The sequence below is a fragment of the Tiliqua scincoides genome, chromosome 10, assembly GCF_035046505.1.
Source record: "Tiliqua scincoides isolate rTilSci1 chromosome 10, rTilSci1.hap2, whole genome shotgun sequence".
Taxonomy (NCBI): Eukaryota; Metazoa; Chordata; class Lepidosauria; order Squamata; family Scincidae; genus Tiliqua; species Tiliqua scincoides.
In genome coordinates this window covers 588,458-614,273 of record NC_089830.1, presented here as the reverse complement: position 1 = coordinate 614,273, position 25,816 = coordinate 588,458, and the positions used below count along the sequence as shown (strand labels likewise).

At 47.9% G+C, this 25,816-nt stretch overlaps 1 protein-coding gene across 2 annotated transcripts in view; it reads right to left on the bottom strand.

Moving 5' to 3' along the window:
* ARID1A (AT-rich interaction domain 1A) overlaps positions 1-25,816 on the bottom strand; it is an 86,243-nt gene that overhangs the window by 9,178 nt on the left and 51,249 nt on the right. The window contains exons 5-12 of one of the 2 annotated variants that reach the window (XM_066638334.1): positions 15,580-15,820; positions 14,868-14,957; positions 13,458-13,622; positions 12,106-12,418; positions 11,096-11,241; positions 10,888-10,997; positions 4,525-4,734; positions 3,125-3,329 (exon numbers count right to left, since the gene is read on the bottom strand). In XM_066638334.1, the coding sequence (XP_066494431.1) occupies positions 3,125-3,329; positions 4,525-4,734; positions 10,888-10,997; positions 11,096-11,241; positions 12,106-12,418; positions 13,458-13,622; positions 14,868-14,957; positions 15,580-15,820 (1,480 nt within the window). The remainder of the gene's footprint in view (positions 1-3,124; positions 3,330-4,524; positions 4,735-10,887; positions 10,998-11,095; positions 11,242-12,105; positions 12,419-13,457; positions 13,623-14,867; positions 14,958-15,579; positions 15,821-25,816) is intronic. The other variant, XM_066638335.1, reaches the window with a different exon arrangement.

Sequence of the window (25,816 nt, the reverse complement as noted above, 5' to 3'; positions counted from 1 at the left end):
GGGCGCCAACTCCAGGCACTGTGAATTCAAGCGTGGCTGGCTGGATTTCCCAGGGCACCCTCTGCCATCCATTCATAAGCAGCCGAGAAAGCACAAGCCAGAGAGGAGGAGGGAGTGCCTGCCTGGCGCTGTCCAGGAGGCAGCCCCTCGGCTGCCTAACCCAACTCAGGGGGCACCTTCTGCAGAGCAGCTCAGCCAAGGGAAGCAGGTCTCCTAATGGCAACATCCTCCAGAGCAGCTGGCACCTGCCCACAACCAAGCTTTCCTGCTGGCCACACTTCCTGCCAATCGACCCCCAGTGCACGGGGCAATCATACTCAACACCAGGACCATGGCAATTCCTAGCCATGCACCGCAAACTTGCCACACAAGCAGCACTAACTCAACCAGAGCAGGACATCTGAGAACGGAGAGGGGCCTGCTAAAAAAGGCATCCAGGCTCCGTCTCGGCAGCCATTTGCCTTTGAAAAGGGGTGGTGGGAAGGCGAGGACAACTGCATGCTAAGAGCAAAACACCCACCCGACACACCCCATCATCTGCAGAGAGGCAGCCCCAGCAGGGGAAGGCACAGATCCTGTGACATTTGGTCTTCTATGCGCCCTGCCTCTTCCCAAGCACACTGACTAGGCAGGAGGTGCTGCAGCATGAAGACTCAAGCAAGGCTGTTACCATGCCCTCTACTCAATTCACTCTCAGTAAGACAAGCAAAGCATGCGTTTTCAATGTGAAAAGGTTTCACATGGTAGAGATGGAACAGAATGAAATCCACTAGTTTTCTCAAGAGAAGGATCATAGCAGGAGATCTAGGCCAACCTAAAGCAAACTGGAAGTGGCTTTTGGAGGCCAGCAGAGTGGGTTGCTAGCCAAGCACGACCCAGTCAAAGCCTCTGGGGCTGCCCAATGTGTCCAAAATGGCTCCTATTTGGAGCCATTAATGGCAGGTGGGAGGGCCTGGCCTATGACCCAGCTTGCATGGGCTTGTGACACACACTTTGGGAAAGGCTGGTTTAGGCTCAGTACTGGACTGGTGGTATCTGGCCCAAGTCCTCAATGCATGTCCTTCCACTCTGGCCCCAGCAGGAGCCACCAGTACTTTCAATCTGGAATAGGCTTCTTCAATTCTACCCACCTCATCCAGCCACAACAGAATGCCATTTGAGCTCCGCCTGCAAAGCCCCAACTGCCTCACCTAGCCAAAGACAGAACTTTCACCCCCATTTTCGGATGGCGGCGTACTCTTGCCAAAAGTCACTCCAGCCCTGCTGCAAGCCTTCCATGCCCCTCCCCCCACACCAGTCCTTCTGACTGTGAGGAAAAAGGCAGTGCCCGTTGGAACACCAGCACTAGTCACATCTCTCTTCTGCTCAGAAAACCAGAATCAAGGCAGCTGGGTCACGGGGGAGGCAAGAGAGTAATGCAGCCACCAGCAAGATTCCTCAAGCTGCCCATTCTTGAGGAAGCAGCAGAACTCGGGGCGTGTGTGTGTGTGAATTCTTATAAACTGGCCTTGATGAACACCAGCCAAAGACACTTGGTGACAGCACAGTGTATTTCCCCATTAGAAATGTAGAAAAAGCAAAGCACATCCGTGCAGGAGAGGAGGAACAACACACAGGAGTGAGTCCTTCTGGGCAAGCGCCAATTTCAAAGCTATTCTAATTCAAGCCTGTGGTTTAGGGCTCTTCCTATGTGCGACTCCCTAGACCACTGGCACTAGGACTGGCAGCCTATGTAGCCAATGGTCAAGGCCACTTTCCTTTCTGCTCCACGGACACCGAGTGCACACACAGTGTTTCGAGCGACAATTCACCCACCACCTGCAGCTAGTTCAAACCTCCCAGAATTCCACCCTACTAAGAGAGAATAAGTGATATGGCTCCCACTTGTGGAAGTATGATGGGATCTGAGGGACCCAAAGACAGACCTCTGCAGGTTGCAAAAGTAAGACCCAACATCTGGCACACGGGCCACTTTTTGCCCATTCTGCTGACCATTGGATATCATGGCTGACTTTTCCTGATACATTACAGGATACAGGGCTACCACAGACAATATATTCTTTATGCTTGGAAAAAGGTTTCCCACTATTCTAAGGGTATGGCTTGCATTGTCCACTTCCATGTAAGGATGGCATACTAATTTGTAAAAAAAAAACACTATAGATGTTGAAAACTAAGTCTTGTTAGTGTCTTCGGAAGCTAAACCAGAGGCTTCAATTCAAACCAGATCCCCCAGGGATGAATCTGCCAGAAATTGCACCAAACCCACCACCCCACAGCTCTGGTTAACTTGGCTTGCTGAATCCTAACTGTAGTCACCTCCATTAAGTAGCCTTCACCCCACCGCCATGCTCCCCTCTCTTTACACAGTGAGGGTGCAATTGTGGAAGTCTGTCCATCACCATCCTACAAAAGTCTCAGCATGTCAGCATCTAGACACACACAGCAAGAAGTCTTCCTGCCTTGAAGCTGACCGCAAAAGCAAGAGGCACCTGGTGTCCTGGCTACCCTTCTCCACATTTAGGACCTGTGTGCAACCAATTTCCAGAGCATCACCCTTTTCTTCTTTTAAGCGCTACGCTGCCCAACATAGTCAAAAATGGCTTCAAACTCTTGTCCATATTCTAACGCTTTCACAAATGCCATTCTGTGGTGCGCAAAACACAGGAATTAAAGCAATTTTTTTAATGGACTGAGGACCTTTTAACTCTGCCGATGTTTGAATTTATGGCTTATAGAAGACAACTGCATATGGATACATTTTTGGATATTTGGATGCCCTTCTTAGAAATGTATGTATGCTTTCTTATATATGGTTATGTCAATCTGTAAGTTTACGGACACTCTTCCTTTCCCTTTTTCACATTTGATATTTTGTTCCAACAACTGTATTATTGTTTTGTTTCACTCTTCACTAATAAAGAAAATTTTAAAAAGCAATTCATTTTATACACATGCCTGTTCAGATATATCTGACTTTGCCAGAGTTCTAAATTTACGGCAGGAGCACACAGGGTCCTGTTGAGCATCCGTGAACCATTTATAAGGGCTGCGATGTACCCGCTACTGATCGACAAGTTGTGGGACAAACTGAGACCCCCGTGGATTTCAGAAGTCTATTCACCTGGAGATGGAGGTTGTATTTTGGGCTGCGACTTCTTGGAATCGGTTGCAAAGATGTCTGGGGGAGGGTCTTCGCCACGCTCGATCTTGCACTCAAAGGCATAGAGACACTGGATGTACTGCTTCTTCAGGGAGCTGGCCGCACTGCTCGAAGTGCCCACATTGAGGTTGGTTGCTAACTCACGCCACTTCTTGTTTTTGTTAACCTGCACAGTGAAGAAGGCCAGCTTTCAAATTTGTCACATCCCTCCTCCCAGCAAGGTGAGACACAAAATGACAGGCTTCCCATCTCAAGCTCTGGCTGAGTATTTTTTTTTTCCACAAGCGCTTTTCTGCCAACAGACTGAAAAGAAGTAATGTCCAATTTGTCAGGGGATAAGCAAGCAAAACATTCACAGCTTCAAAATAAGCCACAGGCGTGAATAGCAAGAGTTAGGCAAACAGGCATAAAAAATAGCAGTGTTTTGCTGAACTGGATAGAAACAACCTGGATTTTGGTTGACAACATTACAAACAGAAGCATCTACATTCAGCCTGAACCCTTTCACGGTGGTTCTCTCAGCTACTGAAATTTATGTATTAAGAACATAAGAACAGCCCCACTGGATCAGGCCATAGGCCCATCTAGTCCAGCTTCCTGTATCTCACAGCGGCCCACCAAATGCCCCAGGGAGCACACCAGATAACAGGAGACCTCATCCTGGTGCCCTCCCTTGCATCTGGCATTCTGACATAGCCCATTTCCAAAATCAGGAGGTTGCGCATACACATCATGGCTTGTACCCCGCAATGGATTTTTCCTCCAGAAACTTGTCCAATCCCATTTTAAAGGAGTCCAGGCCAGTTGCCATCACCACACCCTGTGGCAAAGAGTTCCATAGACCAACCACACGCTGAGTAAAGAAATATTTTCTTTTGTCTGTTCTAACTTTCCCAACACTCAATTTTAGTGGATGTCCCCTGGTTCTGGTGTTATATGAGAGTGTAAAGAGCATCTCCCTATCCACTCTGTCCATCCCCTGCATAATTTTGTATGTCTCAATCATGTCCCCCCTCAGGCGCCTCTTTTCTAGGCTGAAGAGGCCCAAACGCCGTAGCCTTTCCTCATAAGGAAGGTGCCCCAGCCCAGTAATCATCTTAGTCGCTCTCTTTTGCACCTTTTCCATTTCCACTATGTCTTTTCTGAGATGCGGTGACCAGAACTGGACACAATACTCCAGGTGTGGCCTTACCATAGATTTGTACAATGTACAAATTTGTATTAAATTTAGTACTGAACAAATGAGCCTGTTTAAACAGCTACAACAGTATGCCTGTCATCTCAAGTGGGCCACAGAAAAGGAATGAGCATACATCAACCTGAGATTGACTCAGCCGCTTTCCCTTCTGCTATTCGCTCACCTGTGTTAGTCCTCCTATCTCCTTCACCGAGATGTAGAGCCGATAAAGGTCTAGCGGTTTCCGGCCCACAGCTGGAAGGTTGGTCATGCCCATGGCTTTCTCCTCCGTGAAGGCCAAATAGCGATCTACCCACATCTTCCTTTCTGGCTCGCCACCCAGCTCGTACAGCTTCGTAATCTTCTCATTTGTCGTGGTAGAAGAGCTGGACTTCTGCAAGAGAGGAAAAGGCAGGCTAGAGAATTTGAACAGTAATTCTAGTCTTTAAGCACAGCTTGAGAACATATTCTGTGGTCATCTCATGAGAGAGGCCACATTTTACTATCCTGATAAAGGTATATCAGCAATACCTTACATTAGCCTAATGTGTACACACACACACACACAGTCCCCACTTAGGTTTAAAAAAATTCTGTGAAAATAAAATGGGGATGTTTTAAAGAGTCCTTACAGATCGGATCATCTTCTAGAAAGGGTGCTCCCTCCATGGGTAGCCAGTCTTGGTTACTGTACAGGAGCTGCTTCTGAAAAGTTTTCAGAAACTGCAGCTGGTTCAGATGCCGGGGCCAGATTACTAACATATTATGTCTACACTTATACTGGGAGTTGCTGGGATGTTTGTTTTTGGGCACAATTCACAATGCTGGTTTTGATCTATGAAGCCCTAGAATGTTTGGGGCCACAATGTTACAAGGCTCACCTCCCCCTGCGCTTGCTTGGTGGCTGAGTCATCGGAGGCCCCACTCTGGGTGCCCCGACCTCCATGCATGTGGCTGCTACTGGACAAGCACTTTCTTAGACTCTGAGGGAGACTCCCTGGCACTGCCAGGCCATGCCTGTCCTCTTCACTGAAGCACCTAGCAAGACTCTGGCTGTTCAGAATGAACTGGTTTTGTGTTCATTATTGTGGTTGTACCACTGCATTCCTGTTGAGCTTTGAGTTTGTTTTCTGCGAAGTTGATGGCTGCCAAAAACGTTCTGAATTTGTTTTTACTCTGCTGGTTTAATGTGTGGATGCCGTTTGTATTGGTGCTTTATGCCCTGCTTAATGATGTGGCATACTGGTGGATTTGCCGTTTTGGTTATTTTCATCAGCTGCCATGAATACCATTTTTGGTAGAAAGATGGCATAAAGTCTCCTTGGCATACATTTGAAAACAATGTTTGTAAATGTATAAGCTTGAACTTACATAGCTACATTGGAAACAGATCTAAACTAAAACCCTACCCTAGAGACTACATTCAAACAATACAGCATTACAAATGAAGAAGATGAAAAGGCAATATATTTGAGGCAACAGCCCTAACATAAATAACCCTTATTCCGGGGCAAAGTGCCATATAATTAAGCATAATTGTTTAGATACCTGTTGGTTACAGGTATTATGCAACAAGAAGTAGGAAAGAAAAAATAATTTCAGTCACCACCTTTGCAGGTGTTAAAAGTCAAAATGGAAATAAAATTTCAGAGAACTTGGAAAATGCCGTAGTGCCGTTTCGTCCTTGCAGAAAAGAGCCTGGCGCGGCCAGTGAATTGTGCCGGGTAGGGCTGAGAGGTCAAGTGCACATCAGGTTGCTCTTCAGGCAACCACCAGACCCACCAAGCAATCTGAATAAACGCTCTGCCTAATCCCAAGCAGGCACCAAGAAGAGCAAGCAGCCAAGGGCCTAGGCATAATCTTCGGCAACGTGAGAACCAAGAGACACGGCGGAGAGAAGTGGTGCAGATGCCCACGAATGCAGCCAGCTATACTAGAAACTGCATCCATGGTCATGCAGAAACAGGCCCTGGCATTTTAACATCTCACAAACCTCAGTCCTTATAGCAACAAAGGGATCTTTCCAAGCAACTTGCTCTGGAGAACGGACTATCTCAGCTCCTCCCAGCAGCAAAGCCTTGCCACAATGGGTGCCAGTCTAATCTGCAAACCACAAGGCTTGAGCAACAACACCTGAAGAACCCAGAGATCTGAGCAGAGGATCAATGATGGGAGGAAAGAGAAGGTCAGCTATCAATAAAGTTCATCTCACTGACACATCTGGCTGTATTAGTCATCCTGAATGGGAACCTGGCTAGAAAAAACATCTTGCAACAAGAGGAAGAACTGGCTGGCAAGGGAAGGGAGGAGTTTAGCAGGCACGGCAGAACCTACAGAAGTGAGAGGCAATGTAAGAACAGGCCAGAGAGGTGGAAGTTGCACCCAGCAATCAAGAGACAGGTCAAGGAAAAGATGTGTGTCCTTCAAGTAGGGTGGAGAGTTCAGAAAGACGGCAGGTCTTGGCAAAAGAGTGGATGCGGCTGGAATATGAGAAGAAACAGATATCACTGAACCTCCTGCCAATGACCCCGGTCTGAGGGAGTGGGGGGGGCCCAACACAGAGCGAGAAACTGCCTTGCTGCTGCGAGATGCAAGAGACCCCAGCAAGGCAGACATCCAGATGATGCTCTCCTTATCCTGTCAACTCCTCTTGGAAGGAGGAAACAATATGCAGAATGTCATGGCAGGAGTGAGACATGGAGCCTGCTCAGCCTTCAAGCTGCGAGATGCACCATCCCACACAAGGAACAGAACTGGCTCTTCACTGTGTAAGTTTGGAATAGAAGCAGGAGGCTGGTTTGGGAAAAGAGCGACTCGTCACATGCCCCTCCCCACACACCAGCAAAGGCAGTTCACCAAACAAGGCAGATACTTTCCTTGGCGGCAGCGGAAGACCATTCTAGACCTAACTTCATAGCTGCAGGCCAGCCAGAGGCTCCAGCTGCTTTACTGCTCAAGGATTCCTTTAGCAAGTTCTGTGATCAAAGCACAATGTTGGCCATCCACCGTAATCGTGCTCTTCATGGGCTCCTGAGATCCCGCAAATCGAACCTCTATGGCTGACAGTTTTAGAACAACAGATAACAGTAAGGCACCTTCCTGACTCCAGGGAGATTGTACTGCAGAGGAAAAGCCAGTGACATTCAGGCCAAACTGCTCCAAAGAAATTATTTCAAAAGAAAGCGTCTTCTTTAAAGGAAGCCCACTTAGCCCAGCGACCAAGAGGAACAATTTTCCATTGGACTTAGCTGTCTGAGCCAACATTCCCAAAGGGAGACGAGATGATGAAGATATGTTCTTCAAGGCAAAGTCATGTCTGTTTGGCCATTAGGTACAGAGAAAATGGAGGTAAACATGCTTCTGCATGCTGCAAATATTGACCACAGTCTTTCCATCTCACCATTATCTTTTTTTAAAAATTATTATTTTATTTATTTATTACAGATACAGGTGGGGAAAAAGGGTTAGACATGGGACTCGGACTACACAGGTTACACATAGGGTATCGGCCATAGCTTACAACATACATTGTTCCAAAAAAAGCAACCAAAACGACTGAAAAGAAAAATTGTCATCAATACAAAAGCCATCATATTTTATCAATATAAAAATTTGGATTTATCTAAACAATTAATATTGTTTAACTAAAATTATCTATCCAGTCATAAAAAGGCTTCCAATATCTTCTTACTCTACCTAAATCTCTCTTTCATTCTTTCTGTTAAAACTTCCATTTCTGCTATTTCATAAATTTTATCTATTAAATTTTCTCTAATTGGAACATCTGTAGATTTCCACTTTTGCACATACAATATTCCTGCCTCTGTGGCAATATGTACAGTAAGATAATTCTTATATTGGTCTTTAATTTCTGATGTCACATTTAGGAGGAATATTTCTGGTTTGAATGGTAATACACAAATCAATATCTCTTGCAACAATTTATGTATCATTTTCCAATATTTCTTTGCTTTTTCGCATGTCCACCACATATGATAAAAAGTTCCATCAGCATCTTTACATTTCCAACATTTATTTGATGACCCAGAATACATTTTTGCTAATTTCTCTGGAGTTAAATACCATCTAGAAAACATCTCTTTAAAAGACACCACCCATCTCACGGTTACCTGTCAGTCTCCTGGCAAAAAGGATTTGGAGGTGCCAGACTAAGGCTATTCTGGAACTTGAGGGGATCAAGCTGATCTGCAATAAGGCTGAAAGCCAGCCCTCTTTTGCCTAGCACAGACCAAAGACCTGACAAGGAAACTGGAAGGGCAGTGGGAAGATATCTCTGAAGCAGAGTTCTCCAAGGCCAGGAGGCTCCAGCACAGCAGCACCACCAGAGAAGGATTTCTATCTGCTTTCAGTGAACTGCTCCACCATTCCTCTACTGTGTTGCTTTTAATAAAACACTCACCAGTAACACAAAACACGACAACGCTAGAATTAGGACCTCCTGGCTACCACATACTTTGACAAGTGACCAATGGAGCTGGGATCCCTTATTTTGCTATCACCACCAAGGGCACCATCTGGGGAACTGATTCTGCCTGCTCTCCACAAGAGGAATTTGTTTTTGTTTCTTAGTCACTGCCATTGGGTTTCCCTTTACAAAAGGGGGGGGGAGAGAGCAGAAATGCTAAAATAAGAAGTCCCTCGGCACAGACTCACCCAGCACCTGCAACAAACATGATTCTGATTCTAATGTCTACTACATTAGAACAAAAAACAGGAGGCCACCTACACCTCTCAGGTAATACTGAGACTTCCTGAATCGTTTACTTCCATTAGATTGGAAGACTCTCATGTCACGCCCTGCGTAGTGAACAGGCTACATGCAAGTATATCGAAATTGGTGCTTCTTGATTATTTTGGTGCTTCTCGACTGGTGTATATCGATTAATTGAAATTGGTGCTGCTCACGAATCAGACACAACCACTCAACGCTTCTCGGTTCCTCTACTTGACAAGCCAGAGGAAAGGAGGTACACACTTCTGGTTTTTGGTGAAAACTGGAAGTGACCTTTTTAGGCCTTCTGAAGGCCTCAGAAGACCTACTGGGGGCCAGGGAGGCCCTAAGATGGCCTCTACTGGTGTTCTCCAAAATCGGGTGTTTTCAGGCCTGGGGGCATTTTGAAGTCCTGACCCCAGGGGGCAAAGGGGCCAGGATCACAATTCCTGGGATTCAAACTTCAAAGGATGCAGAAGTCCTTGGGTGCCCCCCCCCCCACATGGCATCTTGGTCTACAATGAGATCAGTCTTCTTGGAGGAGACTATAAAGCGCTCACAGGGAGGACTCAGCTGACTCCCCTCACTGCAGAGATTCCTGTGCACCTCTGAAAGCCAATTCTGAATAAGCTGGCACATGCCTGGCTGTTCTACACATCATAAGTCCAGATGGAACATGCAAGACACGCCACTGGGACACAGGTCTCCATCTAGGAAGACTTTCACTTTCACAGGAAATCTCCCCTGTTCTACAGAAACCAAGTAAGAGGTGTCATCTTGGAGTGCCTTGGAGTGAACTGCTTTGTGTACCTGTATAGCAGCTGGTTTATTGGAGGCCAATGCCAAGCAAAATGTACAACTTAAAGGAAGTAATAAGGGAAAATGTCCACAGCTACAGACTCCAAAATGTTCCCAGCATAGTCAGAATTGCATGAAACTGCCCAACACCACCAGCCAGCCAGCCCTGCAGTCAGCTAGACGCTCCTTTATCTGAGGTGAGGGTGCTTAGAAGGAAAGGGCCATTTCCATCCCACTGCCCAGATCATGAACAGACCCACCCTCCAAAGTTTGCTTTCTGCCATCTGAGTTGCAACATCTTTGTTTGGGAGACATCTGGCCCACTTGGTCATTTTCAGCCTCTCTGATATGAAGGATATTTTTCTCTCCTGTGCTGCCTTTTTTTTTTTTTTAAAGTTATTTTGCTGTTCACTTTTTTTTGTACTATTTTTAATTTTTGGTTAGCCCAGATGGGGAACCCCCACTTTGGGATCCCACATGTAAATGCCATTTCAAAGCACATCAACCTCAAAGCTTCCCATAAAATAGTGTTGCTGTATTTCTAAGTAGTGCATATGAACACCTCACTGAGTAATAAATACAGCTGACTGTGCAGCTCTTTATAAGGAGAAAATATTTTCTACATTAACAGTGGGTGTGGTAAAACAAGGAGTATGGAAGAAATATGAAAGACTATTCAGGCTCACAATTATTTAAACACTAGTGCTGTTTCTCAAACGGTGAGTCGGGACCTACCAGGTGGGTTGTGACCAAATTTCAGGTGGGCCGCCATCCATTTCAATATTTTAATACATTAGACGTGATGCTCCCATGGTATGTGACTGCATCTGGGGAAATGTTATTTATCTGTACATTTAACGGGCTACTACGTATATGCTATTCCAGTGGGCGCTGACAGATTCACATTCTAAAAAGTAGGTCCCAGTGCTAAAAGTCTGAGAACCGCTGCAGTACTGCCACTGCACTAGTGCATTAGCATCTCTTCCTTTGGCATCTACGGAAACAAAGAGCTTTCACCTTTGACTTCGATTCCGACTTGGGCGTTCCATCTGCCTTATTATTCATCTTTGCTGCAGGTGTTAACTTGACATCTCCGAGTCCCATCATCTCGGGGCTTGCAGCCATCCCTAGAGAAGCAGATACCAACAGGGCAATGTTTTCCAGTGTTCCATCTCAAAACCCAAGGAGAATGAAGGGGTGGGGGGCTGTGTGCCCTTTGATTTACCTGCAGAGTTGTTGGCCATATTCCCACCCATTGGATAGGGGGGGCCTTGTGGATTTAGCATGCCAGCCATGCTGTTAATTCCTTGGCCATAGGGAGGCCCAGTTCCCATCATTCCTCCTTGGTTCATATTGGGGTAACCAGATGGCCTGTAAACGAACAATAACAAAACTGCTCTAACTTTTATTATTATCAATTATATATTGCTTTTCACAAAAAAGTTCACAAAGCAGTTCAGAGTCACAGCCCAATAAATGGTTCCCTGTCCTAAAAGGACCCATAATCCCAAAACGGATGAAGAAGAAACACTAGCATTCAGCCACTAGAAAAGATGCTGTGCTGGGCTGAAAAGGTACAATTGTCCCCATCCCCCCACTAATAAGAGGCACATCCTTTGAAGAGGGGCCTCTTTGATCAAATAAATCTCAGTTAATATCAAGCACTTGACTGTGCATGCTAATAAAAGCAAGTTTAGGCACTCAATGTTCTGCCGAAAACACAAAGTTGAGAGAAACTCTTCTCCAAGACGGACTTTACTTCTTGCTCTCTCAGATGTGCCATCCAATTACGTGGGTTGAAAAGAGATGCTGACATCTGGGCTCATGCGGCAGGCACAGCTCTTGACAGCCAGAGACCTCAAGCCCTGAGGAGTCTTCCATTGGCACACGTCATTTCCCAAGCTTCCGAACACAGGGTCAAGAGCGCACTGAGCATGCAGTAGGAGCAACCGCACAGAGGTTCCGCAGCAAAAGGAAGCATTGCAGTCCACACAGTCTTGGGTTCCTGGCTTTGCATGCATTTTTCAAGGGACAAACGCATCTTAGAGGACTGACAGAACATCGACCAAAGTGGCCGTCTCAGGAAGCAGAGAGAGTCTCTGGACTTCTGCCTGCCAACGTCTTCAAGTGGAGGAGCCAAGATCAGTTTGCCCCCAGATTAGGAGATGGCTCCCACTTCAGGGGCCAACGTCTCAAAGAGCAAACTCCGGGGGTTTGCAGGTTCCCACTGCTTACCTGTTCTGAATCGAGTTGACGGCAGCAGCGTGCATGGCGGCGGCGGCAGCTTCTTGTGCTTTCCTGCCACCTGGCGGAGGACACATCCCAGTGCCCACCTGGGGAGGCATGTTTGCCATGTTGGGTCCATATGGCCTGTTCCCCATGGTGGCATGGCTCATTCTTCCCGGAGGAAGCCCAGGATATGGTGGCACGCCCGTCTGCCCATGGAGCTGACTCCCTGCTCCCATGGGATTCATGCTTCCTCCCATTCCCGGGCTGGGGTAATTTGCATTGGGCATAGCATTGTAGTTGGGCTGCCTGGGATAACCACCTACAGAGGAGAGACAGGAGCGAATGGTCAGCATAGTTCATCATACGCATTAGACAGGGAGGTGAAGAAGAATCTTGAGTCCCCAAACAGAGCATCCGAATATTCAATATGGTACACACGAATTCTCCCTACTGAAAATCAAATTCATGTCACCCTCAAGGCACTACTTCTCTCCATTCCTCAGTCCATCAGAAATCTAATGACAGAGTTAATCAGAAGCAATAAAACACAAAATTATTCGTCACTGAAACTAGCCACACCAGTCAGGCAAGAAGGCAGCAACCAATGGCTCTGAAGAGGCCTACTGAGCAGCACAAGACACAAGGCCCCACTTAGAGATGTGGGAACCAGAGGATGGTTAACAGAAGCAGTGGGCAGATTTGAATGTACGCAGACGCCAAGCCCACAGCTAGAGAGCCTCAGAGGACCTCCCGTATACGACCAGAAGTGCCTTCCAGGAGTGTCCAGGAAGTCTTCTGAGGCACAGGCAGGTCATATGCAATCCCCCCATGCAACACAAGGCCTCCCAATGTTCCCAAAAGGCACATCCAGTTTGCTGAAAAACTGGAAGTGCCTTCCAGGAGTGCCTGGGAGGCTTCTGAGTAGGCCAGGAGGTCACACACAACTTCCAGAGGGCAGAGGGCAGCCTGTAGGCTGAATGTAATTGTGGTGCCACATGGCACCCCCCCCTTGGAGTTCATTATTCGTGAAATTCTGTACCCACGGGGTGTGTGTGTGTGCGCGCGCACACCCACATCCTGAAATGGATTCCCCTGCCCATGGACACAGAGGGTCTACTGCACTTCTGTATACATTTTGGAAGCTTCTTTCTCTCTCTCTCTTTTTTTGAAGCAGTCTGGGTTCTCTCCTTTCCAGCTTCAGTGACTCTGGGATCCCCCCACCACTTTGCCAGCAAGTGATAGGTTAAAATCTGAAATCATCAGCAAAATCACTGGTCAGGTGACAAAGGTTTCACATTCTAAGCAGTTGCTCTAGCAAATAAGAAGGCTCAAGAGTTACAGACGCTGAATGCCCTCACCTTGAGGCCCATACTGACCCTGAGGCCCGTAGCTGCCCATAGAATTTTGCTGGTAAGGTCCCATTCCAGCATGCATCTGTCCTCCAGAAGACTGACGTGGAGATAAGGCGGACCCAGGCTGAGGGGAATTATACTGGGGCATCTGTGGATTTCTCTGTATGTAACCTAATGAAATAAGACATTTCAACCAATAGGATTTAGAAAGCAAGTAATGATCAGAAATAACACGTGTGTGCAAGCCCATCTACACAAAAATCTCAGTGATACTCTCAATAAAGTGTTCACAGTTGCAGCCCACAGGTTGCTAAATGCCCTGGAACAAACACTACACTCCCTTCTTCTGCTTGCCAACAGTGCTCCCCCAACAATCCTTCACTCTGTGCATGCAGGTGTTGGGTGATACTGAGGGGAGCTGGACCTTGGTCAGTGCCTGATTCAGTACCAGCCATGGGAGTAGCTTTCAAAATCCAATGACTCCGACATGCTACCCCTCTGAAAACTGGCACAGCACAACTGTATCTGCTGGCTGTCATTATCAGGAGTTATTTGTGGCCAACTTTGGTACTTTGTGTATATTCATCTGTCTTCACAGAGAATGGTGACAGCAGAAGGGGGTCGGCTAGAGCAGAGAGAGGCTAGAGACAGACCTCATACGGGGTCCTGCTAACTGAGCAAGAGGCACCTTTGAAGAGTTCTATTTCTATTCAGAGAGAGAATGCAACAGTCCCTACCAACCTTTCTCAAGTTCCCCTAAAGATCCTAGCACGGGGGTACGGATATCCCAGCTTGGGAACCACTGCTTTATATCATGAACAGCTCTGGAGCAAGGAATCATCACTATACATCTTTGCTGCTTATACCACTTTTGAACTTTTTTTGCTGAAGTGGCATATACACATTCAAGAAGTAAGAAGTACATTGCTTCCTCCCACTAGTTCAGCCTGACTTCAGAGAGAAGGTCCTTGTCTGCTTCTTAAGAATGTTTTGAAATGTAACCTATACTCAAAGGGTGTTCTTGGAAGCACTGGATGTGTTCTGCCCGAACAGTTTCATCTCATACACAGTGAACAACAGAAAGGCAACTGCCTGGCAGACAACTGTACAAAGCTGCTCATGTTAAGAGGCAACCTGAGTGCACTGCTAGACATCTTCATGCCTACCTGTACACAACAGTCTGAGGTAGGTCAGTGCAGGAAAACAAAATGCTCACAGGAAGCAGATCCCACCCTGGTGATTACACCTTGCATAATTTGGAGACAGACAACAGCTGCCCCAATGTTCTACTCAGATTTGTAATGCTTGGACAGAATCAAATCAGAGCAGAACACCTGGCTTTAGGACCTGGTACATCACATATACTTTTAATACAAGAACACCCACCAAGTGGCATATGTTTTATTGTGTACACACCTCTGTCTGGGGCAATAGTTGACTGATTCATGGAGGGATGCAAGATGCTGTCTGACTGACCACTGGGGGGTCGAGGAGGCATCTGGTTGCCTGCATCACAAAGAGAAATGAATTAGCCATTAAGAAAGTTCAACTCCAAGCTATAAAGAATCTGGCATGTCCTGCCCTCCCCCGACTGAGGAAACTAAGAAAATTGACATGTACTGCAGTAAAATGATAAGAGGACTGCTGTTTAGATTTATAGCCCGTTTTATCCCCAAGGGCAACAAACAACAACAAATTCTCATTTATTCATAAGGCATTATTATGCCCATTTACAACCAACTGGCAAAACCGCAACTAACTAAGGCCACCCAATGAGTCAGTGGTTCCCAAACTTACCTGTCACAATGCCCCACAGCCTCTTCTTCCCGGTTCAGCCAGGCACCACCATCTTGGATCTTGTGGGATTTCGTGAGATCCAAGATGGCGGTGCCCAGGGGAAAAGGTAAGAGGGGCCAGCGGGGACATACCACGGTGCCCCTATGAGTGTGCTGTGACGCACACTTTGGGAACCCCTAAAATAAATGACAGAAACAGGATCTGAACCTAGGTCACTGGCCTCTGGGGAATCCAGCAGGCTTCAATGGCTCCCTCAAAATGGGGGACAATGACACCCAAGTGTCAACCAAGGAGGAGTTATCTGCATATACAGTATGCACATTTTTACTACCTGGTACTGCAGCAGGAGAGAGTGGGCCAGATCGAGACTGAGCAACACTAGCAGGAGATCCCACAGGTGAAGGGGAAGGTCCTCGGATGCCTGGCAGGTGAGGAGAGGTATGTGGAGAGAAGGGAGACTGAGCAGGATTACTCTGCTCCCCTTGGCTGCTGGAAATCCCTGATGTGCTTACGCCAGGACTCAGTGCTCCTTCGGTACCCATAGGTAGGTCATCTATTGAACCAGAGAGATCCTACAGAGACACAGACAAGCCGGTCATAGCAAGGAAAAGAAAAAGTCTATCACACCATATATCAAGAACAAAAACTTCTTCCTTGTTGAATTTGTTGTTTTGCTCTCGCCATAAACATCAAAATAGGAATTTTCACAAAACAATTATATGTCGGATAAAGCAGTACTGCACAGAAAGTTGATTATCTGCTCCTGGGTTGCAAACACACTTCTGCCGATAGAGACTACCGTATACTAACAGGCAACCTCTGATTCAGTCTCAAGATTAACAGTTCCATAGTACAGCACGTTGTTCCTCACCAGTATTTAGACCAATCTGCACTGCTGTCAACCATTCCAGGGGAAGACACCCATCCACTTTCCTTAGGCCATCACCAAAGGATTCTAAAGAACCAGAAATGAGACCTGGGGCTCTCAGTAGGGTCCCAAACAGCTGGCAAGTGACAAAACAGCCTCATTTTTCCCTAGCTGAGAACTTTGAAAACAAAACTAAAACCATTCTTTAAATGAAGCTATGACTGTCAGTGTGACTTACATGGGAGCAAATCCATTTATTTGTTTGGAACATTTATACCCTTCCTTTCAAAGGAACAATCACCAGTTCTTCTTAGCCTGTATCTCTGTACATCTGGTCGACTGTCAGACATGCAGAAAGGAAGCCACAGACTAACTAGAGCATCTTCCCATATCTGCCTCACACCTCACAGTGACAGAGGCCTGAAACATCCAAAGAATAAGGGAGCACTGCCTGGTCCCGTTTCCTAACGGCCACTGAGGATCTCCTACAAACCTGCTTATGACTGTTACAACATTTGTTTGACAGCCTCACATGCTACATACTCAGTTCTGCAAGATGTCACCCCCCCCACTCAGGGGCCTGTGCAGAGCTCCCTGTTTCTGCCTCCCGCCACACAGCAACAACCACTCCCTTGTATAGCTCTAGCCTGTTCTTTGTCCTCCAGGAGCCCTTCTGCAAAGCACACCATGACAACCCCACTTGTCTTTCAATGTGATATACTATGCCTGTTGTGATGGCCTGCCTTGACCGACACACAAAGAGCGCAATCCTAACTTGCGCTGGAAATAGGCAGGCCAGCGGCTCAGCACTGCATGCAGCCAAGTGTGGGGCCAAAAGCAGTGCCGCCCAAGGCAACTGGGCTGTGTTGTGCTACAGTGTGCCCCAATGGGTCTATTCGAGCTGGCTACCTGATGAGGTGGTGAAAATTAAAACAGCCTGGGACTGCTCTAGGCAGCCTGGGAACAGGGTCAGGATCCGGCATAACCGGTGGATTCTGGCCCTGTCTCCAGCTTCCCCCCCATGATCCCCCCACCCCAAAACACCTCACCGCTACCTCCTCCCCACCCTCCTCATGGCCCCCAGAACCCTGTGTTGGTCGATGCAACTCACCTTCTTCCTGGGGCCCGTGGCGGTGTGGGGAGGCCAGCACGTGTCCCTGTGCCAGGCTATCTCCCCAAGGAGTGGCTCAAAAGTGCTTTACGGCACTTTAGCAACACTTCCAGGCAGGGCCAAGGGACTTGTGTTGGACCAAGTGCATTCTAGGATTGCTCCCAAAGTTGTACATGAGAACTGTGAATTTCCTAGATTCTTTGGGATCTTTCTTTTCAAAACCAGTGTACAGGTTGACCAGAATTCTACGACACGCTTCAGTATTCTGGGCTCATTCTGCAATCCTTGTCCTATTCCCCCCCTTTTTTGGTTGAACTACATTTAAAAAGATCTGCCAGGACTTCAGTCTTGCAGTAAGCCAAACTGGTAAATTATTGCCAGTGTCAAATCCCAGCCGGATCCCTTGTCCCTATAAAAGCTGGGTATGAACAAAGGAGACATGCTCTGCTGGTGACACCTTTGCCTCAACCTCAACTGCAGGGGAGCAGAGCTGCAGTGGCACTGCTAAGGAGGACCTGGGGTAAAATGTTACGCTGGCTGTGTGGGATTCACCTTTTCCATAAGAAGGTTCCATGGGTTGGGACAATGTTTCAAGTTCTGGAAAGAGGATTGACAAAAACCTTCTCATCCAGGATAGAAAGTTATTGTATTGATTGTTCTGAGCAATTAAGAACTTTCTAAAGCTGTGGTTATGCCCTTGGGTGCCTAAGGCTGCTCTCAGTCAGGCAGTGATGACTGGAGCTGAACCGGAGATTAGAACGCGTGCAACCTCCCTGTGCCTCAGAAGACCTCCCAGAAGCAACTGGAAGGCACTTTCAATCATGTCCAGGAGGTTCTCCGAGGCCTTCCACTCGTGAGCTCGGCGTCCACTTATATTCAGATCCGTGGATAAGGAGGGCCCACTAGACACTGAACGAAATGGTTCAAGCTGACTGCAACTAAACATGTGGTAGGCGTTGTCAAGGCTTCTCTGGCAGACCTACAGTCACCCCATACCACGGGGTACCTCCACAGAGTGGTACCCACGTGTCCAAGGATCCCTGTTATGGTTATGCTACAGGTATGGCTCATGAAATCAGCCAAAAAATTGGAAACCTGAATAATGCTCAGTTTTCAACAATATAGGTACCAAGTACATACTCCAGCAGGGCCCTGTTGCCCAAATTTGGGTCTCAGGGACATTTCTAATAAAGCATCTTTGCAATGCCATTGACTTAAAGTTCATCTTTTCAAGTTGGAAGGGCTGCAATCACTAAAGCTAGGAAGTGTTAACCTGTAGAAGCCCTGGAAGTACTTGAAACCATTTCTGCCCAACGTTGCATATACAGGGACCACATGCGTACACCTGTCGGGCAAAAATGGGTTAAGGCAGAAAAGTCACACAGCAGTTCAAAACCAAACTGTCAATGTGCACCACAACTAGTAAGGCACACATGCAAGACGATGAAGCTGAACACCAAGTGCCTCAAAAGATCCAGATTTGAAATGCCAGGGGATTAAGCCAGTGAGGGTCTCTTTGTACAGAGCAGGCCAGAAATGCACAGCATCCATGCTAACCACCGCGCTCTGCCCTCCTCCTCTGAATACAGCCAATAAGGCAAGAGAAAACAGAAGGTGCAGATCAACAGCAGCAAGCCTGCCAGCATGAAGGAAGCGTCTTGGTCTGGAGAATTTCCTCACGTGTTTCCAATGTGCTTTTTATGCATTTTACTGCTCATCTGCCATGCAGATCAAAAACGTTGGCAGGATTCCAAGTCTTTCGCACAGAAATCTCACACTCCCGGCTGGCTGCAGCCCCAAAGCCTCCCTTTCTTCCCTTGAAAAAGTGCCCAGTGTTATTTTGGGATGTGACCTGATAGCGGAAGCCCACAGGGACTCCGAAACTAGAACTGTTCCAGCTGCGACTGGTTGCCCAATACAGCCTTGTGCCAGCAGGAGTTTGTTCGTGCCGCTGGCAAACAGGGAAACTGCTACCGCTAACACCACCTCCTCACACCGTGTCTGGAATCAAACAGCCCCCCAAAGGGAGGGGAAGTCAACACTGGGATTTCTAGTGCAGCCGGCAAAGAAAGTGCAAGTCTCACTCTCACACACGGCAAGGTCTTGCTTGCAAATACAGGCTACACAGAGTCCCACTCTGGACTGCTGCTTCAGCCACCAGAGCCACCTTTTCAGGAACTACAACCACAAGACACCCAGATGAACAAAAAGTATTTTTTCCTCCTCTGGTGCTTGCCTGTGCTTCACAGAAGGCAGTCAAGGAATCCAACTCTTTCAGACCAGTGCGAGTGCACATGGGTCCTCCCAGAGGACCCCACAGAAGCCATTTTGCTACATGCTGGAAAGGCGCTCTTAGAACATGCACAAACAACCAATGTGCTGATTTCTGCTGGAAGGTGACATCCAAAATTCCGTCTTTTCAAACTGACTTCTTCAAACTTTTGTGAAGTTCATAAAAACAAAGCAAACAGCTTTCCACAGCTTTAATCAGGAAAACTAAAAGCATTTAGGAAGGGCTATCTTTATAATCCACCTTTCCATTTTCAAAGACAACCACTTGTGCAGGCAGGGTGCCATGGGGCTGAGAATTTTATCACTAACTCCAGTTAAGATCTCCAGTCTTTGTGGCTGAGGACACCCCATTCAATTATGAGAGATGGTGCAGAACAGAGAAAGACACTTACATGAGCTTTTCCAGGTTCCTTTTCAAGCCCATGTATCCAGATTATTCTCAAGGGCTACCCCTGAACCCTGTTTATCCCTCAAACAGACCTTAATTCAATGGACTTCAGAAATGACACTGCTGACCGCTGTTCACAGAGGTCCAGTGAATATATCACCTTACTTCAGATGGGGGAACTCTGTAAGGCAGGTAAACACTGGAAGGGGCTCAGAGCAAGCTTCCCTTCCTTCCAGGAATCCCTTGGCTCTGGTACATTTCACTGCCACTTGACCTGGGTGCTCTAGAAATAGAGACTTTTCTTCTTCAGCCACTCTAGGAATGGAGATGTTCTTCCATTCCTAAAGCACCCTGGTGGAGCATGAAGCAGCAGCTCCAAGGGGGCTCTCTCAGGTAGGAGGAAGGAGTGTCCAGATTCAGCAGGCTTTTAGCATTGACAGACAAGCTTATTAGTCTGGTAAACTGAGGGCTCACTGTACAGAAACTTCACATCAAGGCAAGGGAGCACATCTAACAAGTTTAGTGTGTCAATACCATATTAATGAAAGTAATATGCACACTTGTAGTTATGCAGGGTTCCAAATGGGAACAATGGTGGTGGCCCCACACTGCAAGTATCCCCTTGGGCTGGACAAGACGCTTACTACAACCACACCACGAAATGCCCGTCTCAAAGGCTTAATTTATACTTTCCCTGCACTCTGTACTGGATCTCTTTGCAAAAGTTCCCCAAGTCTCTTTGTATAGTACTGACAATCGCATTTTCAGTTTCCCAAAAGGTGACGTTAAAGTAATCTGAAGTTCTGTCAACCCTGATCGGGAACAAGACCGTGTGCAAGCAAGGGCACGCAGCTTTTTGGGGAGGCAACAAAAAGGATTTCAGGGGAAAGAACACAATCCCTACTAGTCTTTCTTAATATTATATATATATACACCACACACACAGTTTGCACGCATGTGCATACATCCCTTAATTCCTTTTTTAAAAAGGTGTACAAGGGAAGCAAGGAACTCCGACTAAGGCGTTTGAATTTGGGAGAGCCCCCCTCCCCCCCACCTTGGAGATTCAGCCTCTCTACTGTGTATATATCCTGCCATTGATTGCTTCAGGCAGAGGATTTTCCTTGCTTATAAAAAAGAAGCAAAAGCTCCTTCTTCCAGTCAGGGTTTAGACAAAACTGGTAGAAGCTGCTTGCCATATCTGCAGTGCAGGGAAAGAAGGGCTTGGAAAGCAGGCTCAGCGGAGGAGGAGCCTGGCAGGTCACATGAGAAATTTCACTCTAATTGCAAAAAATAACCCGTCTCAGCAAGTTATTGGAGGGAGAAGGGAGGGAAGAGGGAATCGCGCAGTTTTGGTGAAACCGGGGACAGGAAGGGGAAGGGAGAAGAGCTGCTGGTTGTGCCACACTCTCTCTCCTGAAGACCTTGGGGGGGGGGACGGGGGAGGACAAGAGCCGGCACTACCTCCTGCAGCAGCCATTGATTTTTCAGAGGTCGATACTCCACTCCCACAGCCCTGCTCAGCAGGCACGTTAATCACATCCACGGATTCTGCTCAACACCACCACCTCCTCTCCCCCTCCCCTCCTCCCCCCACCCTTCTTTCAAAAGAAATACCTATTAAAGACACATTCTGAGCACAAGCAGGCACTGCTATGCCTCCCGTCCTTCCCTCTCCTTGACAGGGAACAGAGGCAGAGGGAAAAGCCTCAAGATGTCGCTGAAGAAAAACCCACCGTGCAGGGGAGCCGTCCTTCTCTCTGCCTGGGGAAGCCTCAGTAGGGCTCTCCCCTGCATAAGTGGGCTGCCCATTCATCCCTTCCAAGGGGCCCTCCATTTGGCAAACACAGGTCCGAGGTCGGGCGTGTCAGTTGCAGCCAGGATGGAAACTCTTGGTGCTTCTGACTGCCTTGCCAGCTGTATGGATGGTCTGGCCATTACAGAAGGACTGGCTTGGCCTTCTTCTTTGCAGAAGGGCCGCCAGCCCCCACCACCAAGGAACTAAGGTCCTGGCTCAGCCTGCCAGGAAGAATGGAGGCCGGCGCAGGGTCTACTGCACCAAGCACCTCCATCCCCCAAACTCAAACATGGTTTGCTTCCTTGGGACTGAAAGAGGCCAAAGGCTGCTTGCTCCTTCCACCAAGCCCACAGGCAGCTGCACCATCAAGTCTCTGATCCATGTCCAAGTTACCTGCCTGCCAGTACCTAACCCAACAGCTCACCAGGCTCTTTCACCATCACTTCACCAGTGCATTCCACCTTGGGATGCTACAACTGATACAGTCAGCAACATTACGACTCTTGAACAAGCTCCACCAATCAGCACAGAAGATGCCAGTCTTCTTGCTCGGTCCCACTCTGATGACTGAGAAAAAAACACAGACGCAACCCCCTCCCTCTGATGTGCTCAGCCATACAGGGTATGTTCTGGTCCTCAACGAGCCAGCCACCGCCTAGATTCACCTACAGCCCAGAAGCCTGGCACCATTCCAATTGAAGGCACCACCCCCATTTCTAAAGTTGCAGGTAAGCCCAGTGCAAGGTGAGACAGATACAGGGACCCTGCCTGAGGCTTCTCAACTGCCTGCCCCAGAGTAAGCAGGTCATTTCCTCAAGACAGCAGCAGAGCAACACTCAATCAGGGCAGCGCCTTGTTTTGCTGAGCAGGGGCACAAGGAGAGAAGAGGAAAAAGAAACTGGCAGGTGAACCCTAAGAACATTCTCCCAAGCCCGCTCAAAGACCATGCATGGCTGACCCTCCAGGCCACCTGCCACAAGCAACAGAAAGTTAGCCTCCTCCCTTGCTCTTAAACCGCCCCTGGTGCAGTCAGGCTGCAGGGAAAACCAAACACTGCCGTTTTGGTACAAACTGAAACCACCACACGCTTCTCTTTCCCAAGAGGATTCAGGAGCGCAGAAGAAGTCAGCAACGTGTCAAAAATCGCATGTTATTTTAAAACTAGGATCACCAAAATGTTTTTCCATGAACGCACATACAACCCCCCCCAATCTCCAGAGAGGTTCTAAGCAGCTCCCCATCACCACCATTCACAAAACAGGTAAGAGCAGCAGCCTTCCAAGTGCAACGCATTTCAAGTATATACGTCAAGCCAAATGGAAGGCCAGGGTGGGCAAGACTCAGGGGAACACTGCCCCTCAAAGCGCTGCTTGCAAAATGCACAGGATCCAAGGCAACGACCACTCCTGCCTCGATGGCTCCACAGAACGCCTGTGCTTGCTGCCTCCTGTACCGAAAACCAGGATTCCAGACCAATGCTGGCAGTGAAGAATAAGAGGAGAAATGGCTTAGGGCTTGGATGTAAGGGGCCTCCCAGCTCCCTCTGCCCACTGGACTTGAACACCAAAGAGGAGGTGGTCAGAGAGCAAGACTGCTGCACCCGAGTCCTACAATCTTGGTGACCATTGTTCAGAGAAGAGGGAAAGAAGGCCACTCAGATCATGGCCACCATGGCGAAATCAGCAGAAGCACATAGCACTAGAACATAACAAAACCATTTGATGCAGTGCTCTTCAACCTTTTTTGTGCCACAACCCCAATAAATAGATAAAGTACGAGACTGGGGACTGACCACCAATCCCGCCTCCCTCCCGGGACCTGATCTGCCCACCCTTGATCTAATCAGTGTACCTTCAGCAGTGCTCAACACTGTTCGTCATCAAATCCTTGTAGACCAGCATTTCTCAGCCAGTTGCACTTGTACCACCGGTGGTGCTTGGGGTGGTGTGCAGTGATACATAAAGGACCCTCAGGCTCCTGACGCCTGGCAGCAAGACCAGCAATACAATGTGACAAGCAGCAACAGGAGGCCTGACTTGGTGGGTAGAGCTCCTGTGTGCATTTTACATGCTTGAAAAAGCTCTCCTGTCTGCCCTGAGCCTCTTCCCAGGGTTTGTGGTGTTGTGTCTGGCCTCCCAACCTGAAAATAAATGGCGAGATATCATTGCCAGTTACTTCAGGTGGTACTTCCAAGAGGCGGACCATGCAAAGGGTCCAGCAGGGGACAAACACTGAGAAATGCTGTGCTAGACGAGCTGCAGCGGGGTGGGGAGTGGCTAGGGCCCCTGAGCCTTAGTGGTTCTGCTCCTGCCTAACCAGATGGTGCCAGAGGCATACTGGGGACCTGCTACTTTGCCCTGAAGATTTCACCTCACAGGGAGAGGCAGGTTCCATCACGTCCCCAGTGCCACTGTGGAAGACTCTCCCTGCTTGGAGGACGCCACTGACATCCATTTGCAGCAGAAAGAGAGACAGTCCGTTCCTTAACAAGCGCTTGGACAGGTTTCTGAACTAGATGAACGCTAACAAAGTAAGACTACATAACCCCTAACATGGGGCTGGTCAGATGACAAGGGTATTTGGGGTGACATTGTCTGTTCTGGATCAGGCCACCCTCCCGCTGAAAGAGGAAGTGAGACTTCAGGGGTTTATCCACAACACAGCATTGCTAACCAGCACGATGCATCAAGGAATGCCTTCGGATGGCACTGAAGACAGCTCCTCCTCTCTGATCAGGCTGGCACTTCTGTTAGCTACACAGCAGGGCACTTTTGCTTGATTGCTGCAATACTCTACAACAGGGTGTCCCTGAAAGTGGTCTGCAAGATCCAAACTGAACAGGACTTTGTGGTTTGAATTTCGACAGGTGTTTAGGGATGCGACTGTATTGCTCCTTCCCCAGACTAGATGCGCTGTAGGCGGGGGGCGGGGGGGCTGTTTGCTTCCAACTCAAGGTGCTGGTTTTAACAGCAATGCCCTTAGTGACTTAGGGGTCTGCACACTTCACAAGTGTGTATTTGCCCATAAGCATCTCCTTCACAAGGTCATCTGACAGGTGCTTGTTTCATCACCCTCTTCTACACTAGTCAGAACAGAGAGGGCCTGGGGCACAGACTCCTCTGTTGTGTGAAGCACCCTACAGAACTCTCGCCTGGTGAGCCCTGCTCCCCTGCTTGGGTAGTTTCCACTACCAGGTGAAAAGACAACATTTGCGGGGTCCCCAGGCTTGACTGACCCTGTGTTTCACACTGCTGTTTCTCAGAGTTCTGGATGACTTTATGGCAATTTCAAAAAGGACCAGCTTGAGTGGTTTGTTAGAAAGACATCATAAATAAAAAGAACGACTGGGGTGTGTGCAGTTGCTATGGCACTAGCTATTGCTGTCTTCGCAGTTCTTTCAAAACAGACAGGGACCTGCAAAAAAGTTCCACGGTGGTTGCCTTGGACTTCTGCCACTGTTTATATATATTACAGCTCTTATTTGACTTCTACGGTATAATTTAGACCCTATGAAAATTTAAAGGGAGCAGAAATTGGGCTCAAAAAGAAGCCATTCCCCTTGTAGTGCAACACACTGGGGTAGGCGCATGGCACTAGCAGACACGCTTTCCTCAAGTCCAGTTTCTCTTCCTCCACCACCCTGTGGTCCTTCCAACTGCAAAAGGAGCCGTGGCTGGCAAACTGCCCTGAGAAGAGGAAAAGGAAAGGCCTGCACTGTCCCTACCTCCACGTGCTAGTACCCAAGAACTCTGCTAATGCAGGGAGAGACTGAGTTCCCATCGAGTGAGGTTAGGATACTATGATGCGCATAGTGGAAGGGGTTCAGTCAGATCACAGAACTGTACAGGATTAAGAGCCGGAAACATTCAAAAGTACCAACCCATTGTTTGCCCGCAACCTCAGAGAATGACAGCAGGCACTGCACAGAACAGAAGGCCCTTCTTTATGCAGCCCTCCTGGTCATGATACATTCCCTGAGAGAAGTGTTCTGTCTCTCTTAGATTCTGCCTTGGTCAAATTGATCCTCCTCTATGCTTGGGGCCCATTGTGTTCAAGATGATTCGTGACATGGTCCGCCAGGAATGCAGAGGAGTAGAAAAATGCACTCAGA